The 10,602-nt window shown below is 33.9% G+C and overlaps 1 protein-coding gene across 2 annotated transcripts; it reads left to right on the top strand.

Annotated features, from left to right (window-relative positions):
- On the top strand, positions 3,992 to 10,602 carry LOC109351744 (transcription factor LHW-like). 2 transcript variants are annotated; one of them, XM_019593328.1, is made up of 11 exons: positions 3,992 to 4,553; positions 5,448 to 5,654; positions 5,763 to 5,844; positions 6,179 to 6,220; positions 6,308 to 6,367; positions 6,978 to 7,959; positions 8,059 to 8,822; positions 8,917 to 9,018; positions 9,332 to 9,472; positions 9,568 to 9,693; positions 9,930 to 10,602. In XM_019593328.1, the coding sequence occupies exons 1-11, from the start codon at positions 4,459 to 4,461 to the stop codon at positions 10,086 to 10,088; spliced, it is 2,760 nt and encodes a 919-aa protein (XP_019448873.1). In that variant the 5' UTR covers positions 3,992 to 4,458; the 3' UTR covers positions 10,089 to 10,602. The 2 variants fall into 2 exon arrangements, with proteins under 2 accessions (XP_019448873.1, XP_019448872.1); XM_019593327.1 differs by having other exon boundaries at positions 6,978 to 8,822.

Genomic DNA, 10,602 nt, shown 5'->3' with positions numbered 1-10,602 from the left:
TGCCCTATCCCAACATCAAAGGGATATGCCATAGAACATTTGCTATATTTCGAAGAAAGATATATTTTTCCTAATTCTATTTCATATGTTCTCGCACTAATAAAAAAAGAAACAAAAACAATAATAATTTTTTAATTAATATATCATATTTTTATTAGTATTAACAAAGATTTAGACTACATCTTTATGTTCCTATATTTCCAACGCCAAAACTAGTCAAAATCCTCTCTTGGCTAGGTATTGCCATTGATAGCTACTTCTTCACCAAATTCAACACGACCAAGTGTATATATATTCTTTACCTTTTGCATGTAAATGTTACACATTATATGGGCAAAACCTACTACCCTATGATTTAATAGGGTTGCTTGTCCCTGGATTCCTTAATAACCTAAAACAATTGTGCACTATAACGTTAATAATACTAAGATCCATGATAATCCACCAACTCTTTCACTATCACTTCTTAATGTTTTTAAGAGTAAACAATAACAATAGTTGGGTCTAGTAACGTTTCCCTCTAAAATAGAGTAATATATTTCATTCACCCTTCTCGATGATTAATTTTTTAATTCATAAAGTTTTTTGTTTTAGCAACTTAAGTTTTTTTTTAATCATTTGTCCCTCAAATATCTTAATTGCCTATTTAGTGCTACTAAAAAACAGAACTCAATAGCACAATCAAATTACTTTATTCTAAAAAAAATAATTTTGAACATTTGTTCTATGATGGGCATTTCTTGATAAACTACATGGAGTTGTGCACAAGTTGATACTTAATCCACATAATCATTGTTATTGGGAATCGACTGTAATGAAATAAATCTTATATCGAGAATGAATGGAGAAAACAGTGAAAAATCATATAATAAAAAGTAAATTACACTGACACCCCCTGAGTTTTAATGAAATTATACAAACTACCCCTCACTTTTCTACAACTACACAAACCTCCCCTAATTTTGTATTTTCATTACACTGACCACCCCTGTATAAGAAATAAGTGTAATCTTTTAAACAAAAAATGTGATAAATGCAATTAAGTTAAACAAAACATGATATATTGTGTAGACAAGTCTAAATAATATACAAATCAATGTATCTTTATTATTTTTTTGTTGCAAAATGCATCAACAATTATAAATAAATATTGTTTAAATCACTTTTATAATGTAGTGTAACGAACCAAAAATAATAAAGATACATTGATTTGTATATTATTTAGACTTGTCTACACAATATATCATGTTTTGTTTAACTTAATTGCATTTATCACATTTTTTGTTTAAAATATTACACTTATTTCTTATACAGGGATGGTCAGTATAATAAAAGTATAAAACTATGGGAGGTTTGTATAAGTCTAGAAAAGTGATGGGTGGTTTGTGTAATTTCGCTAAAACTCATGGGGTGTCAATGTAATTTACTCTATAATAAATCTAATATTTAAAATTTTAAGTACTACCCCATCTTAACTTTTGGCATGGGATAAAACTCTAGTCTATTTGTTCATCTTTTCCATCCTTTGCATACATTTGGTCCCTGTTCAAACTTCAAAGTTCAAACTATGCACACATTTGGATTACACATAAATATTGAGAATTCAGATTTTTTCTAATATTAGAGAGTTTAGTAATAGATAAATAAGATAAAAAAATATTTTTTAATAAAAACAATCAGAAGTTATTTTTAAATAAAAAAAATTTAAAACTAACTTTTTTTATTTCTCTTTATTTTTTGGTACAACAGAAAGTGAACTCATATATAAATTACTGACTGTATAAGTCGTTTGATTATCATTTCTCTGTTCATCCTTTCCTTTTGTACAATCTTTCTGAGCCTATCATTATTATGTCAGATGATATTATTAAGTCTATGCTTGTTTGAGTAAATCTTACTCCTTCAATTTTAAAACGGATATTGGCAATAGAGCTAGCATGAGAGTTGAAGCCTCCTCAGAATTAGAGAGTACTAAAAAAGATTTAATATCATTATCAAATTTCAGAGGTAGACATAATGAGAACCTTTGAATAGGAATCTTTTTTACTCGTTTCCCAACAAAAAATGCTATGCCCTACAGTTAGGAGGTGAAGTAATAAAAGTAACGATGAACCACATAAAGAAACGCACACTTACTATGTCTCCTAGTGTTTCCAAACTAGTGATTCCTTCTTTTTCCTATATATGTCTTTTTTCACTAATTAGTTACATTATTTATTTATGTTTCATAATTAGTGGTAAATTTTAAATGCTAGTATTAGTATTAGAAAAGAGGCATCACAATGTTCACAACCACCCATGAAAGTTAATTAAGCGTCTTTAGTTAACAAAAAGATACTTTGTGTATTAAGTTGACATAAAGGTGGGACAGTGAGTGGAATGTCAGCCAACCAAAGTCACATAGCACCCAATAAAATAAAATAAAAAACATATGTACCAACTATATATAAATTTTATATACTATTATTATATTACCAATCATTCATGATTTATGATTATCGATTCTTTAAAAAATAATACAAATAATATAATGACTATTTTAAAATTTTACAAACAATATAAAGATATTACCACTAATAAAACTATGTACAAAGGTAAGGAAAAGACAAGAAATGGGGAGGTTAATGTCTCTATTAACATTCTGCAAGATCATGAATTCTGATTCCATTCCCCATACATAATTTTGATTTACTGTTATCTACTCCATCTTTGAACGACAAACATCTTCATTATCCATTTATCGAGCACCTTAACAGCAGTGTCCTCATCATTTTCTCACCACAGTCATCATGATGCCTCATAATCTTGAGCGTTTTACTACAAGTGAATCCACAACTTAATCATTTTTTCACAACCATTAATTAAGCATTAAACATTATCAATAATACAAAATATCTCGTAATAGTTGAACACAGGGGGGAAGTAGATTACGACCTGAGTTGAACTTCGCTCACCATATGAATGATTCGAATTTTAGAATTGTCATTTTTTGAAATACTTTATCTATTTAAGTTTAACATTCCCAATTTAAAGATTATTCTAGTGATTATGTATAAGCAAGTATGTAACACCCCATAAAAACAAAAGTTCATATTAAATAAAACAGAAATCCATGTTTAATTTTCAATATTTTTCCATTTGCTAAAACAGGAATTAATTCGAGAATATTTTATAAATTCTAAAACTAAGACAAATCACATTTTAATAAAGAGCGTAATATTTATACATTGTCAGTACAAAGATTTATATACAATCACTTACATTTTAAAGTCAATAACAATTAAATATAGATGATTAATAATATATTAACAATGTATAAAACTCATATATACTATCGAATACTTACTTTTATTCTCTTTATCAAAAACTAAAAGTTTTTACCTAGAGGAAAACTCTAAATCCAAACCCAGGCCATCTATATTGCTTGAAAGATTGGTTAAGTAAATTTCTTAGCAAAATTACACTGTTTTACTGTCTTTCTTTCCGTCCTTCTCACCCAATTCACCCTAATCTTTGTGGCATCAGAATTAACCATTAAATGAAAATTACACCTCTTTTATTTTTTAAATTCCTCTAGGTGACTTAAGTCATGATCAAATATGAAAATCGATCAGTAGAAAATGACGCAAATAAGAATGATATCAATATTAAATTGGTCTGACAAAAAACACATCTTTTGGCATGATGGTAATTTCAGTGAAAAGGAAGGGGCAACGATGATGTGACGTCACGTAAATAGGAATTAGGAACCCGCACTAACCTCCTTCTACCTGTTCAGACCAGACACTCTTCTCAGTTCCTCTGTTCCACAACCCGACAAAACCCTTTTCCTCTGTTCCAAGGAACAAAAAAATATTACTCCAAAAACCTTTCCTTTTTGTTTAAATAAATCCCCTTCTCTCTCACCAACCATTTCCACACTATATATTTCCCCACAAACAAAGTGTTCTGAGAAAGAAAGAAAGAAAGAAAAAGAAACACAGAGAAAAGAATCTTATATTACAGTTTTCTCTATTACACTCTCTTTGTGTATTCCATTTTCACTTCACTTACACTCAAAGGGTGAAGATGATAGCAATTTACAAACTTGAATCTCGTGGGATAGTGTAGTTTCCTTTAAAGTTCTCAGCTTTATTACCTTCTCTCACTTCCTTTCTCTCTCTACATATTTCTTGCTGGAGAATGGCCTGCCGGTGCCGGAAACTGACCTTAGTGAACTTAGATCCAGCCAGAAAACGCAGCGGCGGTTTGAGGACAAAACAAGCGGGAAGAGGATCGTGCCGTGGAAGTTAGTTTTACCGAATCAAACTCGCCGGAAAATGCTCCTTTCCTGGTTTTGAACATTACCGTTTATTTTCTCTCTCTCTCTCTCTTCGTGAATGCTATTGTCACTTCTTCATTACTTTGGAAAAAAGAAAACTTTATTGCGGTTTTGAGACCCCATTTGGCGAAGAAAAAATGGGGTTTTTGTTGAAGGAAGCTTTGAAGACTCTTTGTGCCCGGAATCAGTGGTCTTATGCCGTATTCTGGAAGATTGGTTGCAACCACCCAAAGTGAGTTTCTTAAAGGAAAAATGGTTTTGCTTTGTGCTATTTGTTTGGTTTTTGAGAAATTATGTGAAAACAATCAGCTTTGGTTAAAGGGTTATCTGTGTACATAATATGCCTTTGATGCTTGTACATTTTCGGGGAAATTCGTTTTTATTTATCTTGATTCTATTTCTGGGGTTGGTTCGTTTTTTAATAAAATCCACGTAACTTCCCATTTTGGAACTTTATGTGCAGCCTTTGCTTCTTCTGTTTTGTTTTCAAGAATCTTAGTTTCTTTTTTAAAATTTTCATTTTTTTACTACGAAAAGTTTGTTTGCCTAACGCACTATCTATTGGGTTGGATTTGTTTGTGAACGAATCTATTGATGCAGTACTTGTTTTGTTTTCCTTGTTTGATACTATTTTGTCCTGTCTTCTTGTTCCATTAGTAAAGAAAAAGCTGAGCCATTTATTCTGCAGTTAAATAGTGAGGTTAATATGCTGATCTACCTATTTCATGCTCATCACTTGGGTAATGATTGTGAATTGGACCATTTAGCTCATGATTGTAACTAACACGTTGATAACTTCCCTGAATGGGTTCTGTTTAGTCTCCAAAACAGACAAGGGTTTGCTTGTATTAGAATCTTGAATTTTGTTTGTTTGCACAAATAATTATGAAATGAGCTTAGAATTTTGAGCTTGATTTTAATTTTAATTATGAAAAAAGGAACAAGAAGAAGAAACCCCAGCTTTCTTTTGTTTCTTTGCTCCTATTTTTGTGTAGAGCTCTCTCTTTCTGAAAATATGAAACCATTGTTCTTGTCCAATAAAATCTTATACCTTTGACTCTATACCCTTATTTCTTTATCTACAATATTTGTACTTTAGTTAATTGAGTGTGGCTTGACATTGCAGGCTGTTAATATGGGAAGATTGCTATTATGAACCCATGCCACCTCATTTCACTCCACACATTGTTGGGAGATCTAATTTGCCTTATCAAGATGGGGAAGGATGCTGGTTTTCTTCCGACTCTCAGCCGGGGATTCAGGAGGAGGACAAAGTATGTTCTTTGATTAACAAAATGATGGTGAACAATTCAGTCAATATCATTGGTGAAGGGTTGGTGCTTTGTTTTTTTCACCTTTTCCATGTTTTCCAGGATCCCAATTTTAAGTGTTTTTCTTGTTATTCCAATGTCTCACAAGTGTGACTTTTGCTGTTATCCAGGATAATTGGACGGGCAGCATTTACAAGAAACCATCTGTGGATTCTTTTGAACAATTTCACTAGAGATGCCTTTCCACAAGAGGTATGGAATTTATGATCTGCTTCAAGTGTCATGGCAGAGTTTTATTCCTGTGAAGAATACATGTACAGTTTCTGATGTTTTTCATGGTTTCTTTTATAAGTTTGGTGAAAAGGCAAACAAAATTTTGTACAATCATACTTTTTTCAGTGTTCAATTTATTTATTTTTAATGCTCTTGTTGTTAGTAAAATGTATCAGTATTAATGTATTATGAACATTAACGGGTAAACATTTTTTATGTGATAGCGTCTGTGTGTGTATATATTAATATTTTTTATGTGATAGTGTCTGTGTTGTTTGTTCTCATTTCTCTGTTTTGGTGTTTTATCTTTCAGGTATATACTGAGTTGCATTACCAGTTTTCAGCTGGAATACAGGTTTGTGATTTTTGTTAGGATTCAAATTTCCCAGCAATTTTTGTATTACTTACTGTTGTTGATGCCACATTCTAATTTTTTTTGCAGACACTAGCTGTTATTCCTGTGCTTCCCCATGGGGTTGTTCAACTTGGTTCTTTCTTGCCGGTAAGTCTAGTACTTTTGTTCTGTTACTTGGCTTGGCTTTAAAGAAATGTGATACCATGCCTTTGAGGATTTCACGCTTGATCATGTGATTATTGTGAGAACCCGAAGAATTTCTCCTTATTATCATTGGATAAAGAATGAAAGATCTACGTTAACTTAAAAGGCTTATGAGTTATGACACTTAAGGATTGCATGATCTATTGCACAAAACTAGGATATCCATCCTTAAGAATTGAAAATTCTCTACACTCTTTTACTAGTATTGATCACTCCTCCAATAATTCACTCTCTCGACGTCAGCATTACCGGTGTTAATTACTGCGGTGATTCCTTGAACACAGCTTGTGTTGTTGGTTAGTGAATAACTTATAAGTATAAGCAGTTTGAACCTTTAGGCCTGTTCTAGTTTTGGTATATGTTCTGTCATTGAGCTTCGTGGATCTCTAGTTTGCCTGTTATCCTATGGAGCATTACCAGTTCATATAAACTACTCTCTGGTTTTAGGAGTTCCATTGAATGGGCTCGTACGCATGAATGAAACTCAAACTAGTTAGTTTTTGTCTGCTGCTCCATTTTTCTTTTACTAATGCAGCCATACTTATTGCTGCAGATAATGGAAAATATGGGATTTGTGAATGACATGAAGAGCTTGATCTTGCAATTGGCTTGTATTCCTGGTGCCCTTCTAACTGAAGACTATTCAGCAAAACTTTCTTCCGGAAGACTTGCTAGGCCTGTGACTGTTGGTGTGCCAGGGACTGTTGATCCACTTGCCGTTACCTCTAATTGCACTCCCTCGGTAGCCAATGGTTCCAATCAACTAAGTAATTTATCTCATGCTTCTTCAAGGCTTATTTCTCAACCCATAATAAATTACCAGGGTTTTGTATTGACACCTCAAATGCAAAACCAAAACCAATCAGTATCCAAGTACAATGATAATCTTTGCCACCCAACGGCTCATTTGATGAATAGAACTAGTGCCAGTACCCAACAAGAGAATAGAGTGTTCGAGGCTAAAGCTGAAGTGATACCTTCAAATCTTGATTCGTGTATGCAGCAGCATTCTGCTGCGTATAATACAAGATATGCATTCAATGAGTTAGCTGGCTTTGGCCAATCAAACTCCAGTGATGGCAGCCTTAAACATATGGAACAAATGTTATCAGGCGTTTGGAGACAAGGCCATGTTAATTCTAATATGAATCCATCATGCACCTCAAATATTTCCCAATTGAAAAGAAACGGAGGCCATATTCTTCAACAGACTAAGAGTTGCGTTAGTAATTCAATACTTGGAGGAATCCCAATACAGAATGAGATGAGTAATCTTGTGCGGAAAAATATGTTTAACAACTCTGTTTCAAACTCTCCCAAAGCATCAACTGCCGTTTTTTCTGGAATACAAGAAGTTGGAGCAGGACCACAAAATGACATTTCGACTAAAGCTGGAACTTATGCTCTGCCTTATTTGACTAATCAATCAATTGCTAGTCATGTGCATCTAGAAGGTTCTTATCAGAAGAATCTTCCAGCAGATTTAAAGCACCCTCATGATGTTTTGGCTTCAACGGATCAAAGGATAAATGATGGTTTGCCTCATGCCCTTCAGATACCATCTCTTCATCTTGAGGATTATGTGGCTATGAGTGACCACAACCCTGGTTTAGTTCGTAATCACCTCAATGAAGATAGTTCCAGTCAGCATATGACGAAAATGAATGCTAAGCATGAAGAAGCTAGTGCTCAACTTCCATCATGCGATGACCTATTTGATGTTTTAGGTGTGGATTTCAAAAGGAAATTGCTGCATGGAAACTGGGATGAGTTGCTTGCTGATGAATTAGATGTCAATGCAGAAAATCTGGATAAAAAGGCAACATGCATGAACATGCAGGCTATAGATCCTGATAATAGTTATTCGGTTAGTGAAGCAATATCAGACAGTGGCTTCTTCTCTGTGACGGGTACTGACCACCTCTTAGATGCTGTGGTCTCAAGGGCTCAATCTGCTTCGAAACAGAATTCTGATATATCTTCCAGAACAGCATTGACAACAGTTAGTACCACTTCAGTTCCCTCTCCTGCCTCCAAGCGGGTTATGTCTGATAATGTTGTAAAGGGTAAATTGATCGATTTCCCTAAAATGGAGGGTAAAACAGGCGCTTCACAAACTAGTTCTCTCAAGTCTGGGCTTAGCAAGGATGATGCTGGAAACTGTTCACAAACTACCTCCATATATGGGTCCCAACTTAGTTCATGGGTTGAAAAAGTTAGCAACGTGAAGCATGAAAATAGTGTTTCAACTGGATATTCTAAGCGGCCAGATGAAGGTTGCAAGTCGAACCGGAAAAGGCTTAAACCTGGAGAGAACCCCAGGCCTCGACCTAAGGATCGCCAAATGATTCAAGATCGTGTCAAAGAGTTGCGAGAACTTGTGCCAAATGGTGCAAAAGTAAGCCTCTCTTGTGCTCTCTTATATCCATAAATTCTTATTTAAAAATTATTCATATGCTGATTTTTTTTAATATCTTGAAATGGTTCAACAGTGTAGCATAGATGCACTTTTGGAAAGGACCATCAAGCATATGCTTTTCTTGCAAAGTGTAACAAAGCATTCTGACAAGCTGAAACAGACTGGGGAGTCAAAGGTATAGACATTATTCACGCCTTTTGCCTTGTATATCGGGCAATTGATATGGGAAATGTTTTTGTCAATAAATTGAGTATTAAAATAACAAGGAGATATATTTTGTAGTATTTTTAGAAGTGCTGTAGTCCATATATATGGTTGCTCACATCTAATACTGACCTAAATCCTTTACACTGGGAAAAAGTTTTTAGCCTGCATCTTTTATGAGCAAGAGGACTATAATGAAGAATGAAGGGCTGATAGTGTTTTGCCTTGACGAACGATTATTAAGGGGAAAAATGTTCATTATTCTTTCTTATATAAATATGCAGATTATTAGCAAGGAAGGTGGGTTGCTTTTAAAAGATAACTTTGAGGGAGGGGCTACATGGGCATATGAGGTTGGTTCACAATCAATGGTTTGCCCTATCATAGTCGAGGATCTGAGTCCTCCTGGTCAGATGCTAGTGGAGGTAAGTGATTGATGTTTTATAAATTTTAAGAATACTCTTCACCATAAATACTTCTTTTTCATCTCTTTAATGTGTTTGTTCGGTTGTTCTTGCAGATGATTTGTGAGGAACACGGTTTCTTTCTTGAAATAGCTGACTTAATCAAGGGATTAGGTTTAACCATCTTGAAGGGAGTCATGGAAGCTCGGAATGACAAGATCTGGGCATGCTTTGTTGTTGAGGTAATATTTCGAACAGGGAATAACCGATCATAAGTATTAAAAAGTAGCCATACTTGAGCAGCTGACCATTTTCAGCTATGACCGTATGATACAATGCTTAACTTTGAAAGAAACCTTGTATTTATAACTGCATTTATTAATAATTTAGATTTAAGCATTTAGTTGAGTGAAGTCCAATACATATCATTAGTTTATACATTATCTTAGGTTCTTATTTTGTAAGTTTTGTTTTGCAGGCAAACAGGGATGTAACAAGAATGGAGATATTTATGTCACTGGTTCATCTTTTGGAGCAATCAGTGAAGGGTAGCACATCTTTATCCAATGCAATTGATAACAATATGATGGTGTATCATTCTGTTCCACAAGCCTACCCAGATAGCAGCAACTGGTAGGCCTAATAGTTTGCAATGAGCCGTTCGGGTAATATATATAGTTTCTTGATCTGGATTTGTTGATTAGAGCAAGTTTGATAAAATGCTTGCAATGACCGACATCAAATTCAGTCCGAAACTTCAGGCTATCTTAACCGTGTCTAACCTATGTTTCACATCTGAGTTCATCTTAGAGGGGATGTGTTTAGTTAGTTAAAGAGGATCTCAAGATTAATATGCGCTGGTTTCTCCTGTGCGTGCAATATGACCCATTCTGGGTTGTTGCTAGTTTCCGCTGAACCGGTGGTTACAAATTGGGACGTAGTTGGTGTTATGTTTCATATGTATAGATCTTGTAGGATGGGGTTTGTGTTTTATTTTCAACTTGTGTCATTTATTCTTGTTTTTTTTTTACATTTTCTCCTTGTTTTTATTTATTTGTTGGAGTGGTGATATTGGCTTTGTCATAATAGTAATGTTACAGATATTAGGTGTGTACTTTATATATATAAACACTTATTTTGTTGGTTGGAAA

The sequence above is a fragment of the Lupinus angustifolius genome, chromosome LG07 (assembly GCF_001865875.1).
Source record: "Lupinus angustifolius cultivar Tanjil chromosome LG07, LupAngTanjil_v1.0, whole genome shotgun sequence".
Classification (NCBI taxonomy): domain Eukaryota; kingdom Viridiplantae; phylum Streptophyta; class Magnoliopsida; order Fabales; family Fabaceae; genus Lupinus; species Lupinus angustifolius.
The sequence above is the reverse complement of the archived record's forward strand: the minus strand, read 5'-3'. Positions and strand labels throughout refer to the sequence as shown.

Excerpts from the sequence above, each read along its gene's own strand:
- LOC109351744 (XM_019593327.1), top strand. The coding sequence starts at position 4,459 with ATGGGGTTTTTGTTGAAGGAAGCTTTGAAGACTCTTTGTGCCCGGAAT. Across the intron at positions 6,221-6,307 it reads AGTTTTCAGCTGGAATACAG|ACACTAGCTGTTATTCCTGT; the intron begins GTTTGTGATTTT and ends TTTTTTTTGCAG. Across the intron at positions 8,823-8,916 it reads TTGTGCCAAATGGTGCAAAA|TGTAGCATAGATGCACTTTT; the intron begins GTAAGCCTCTCT and ends ATGGTTCAACAG.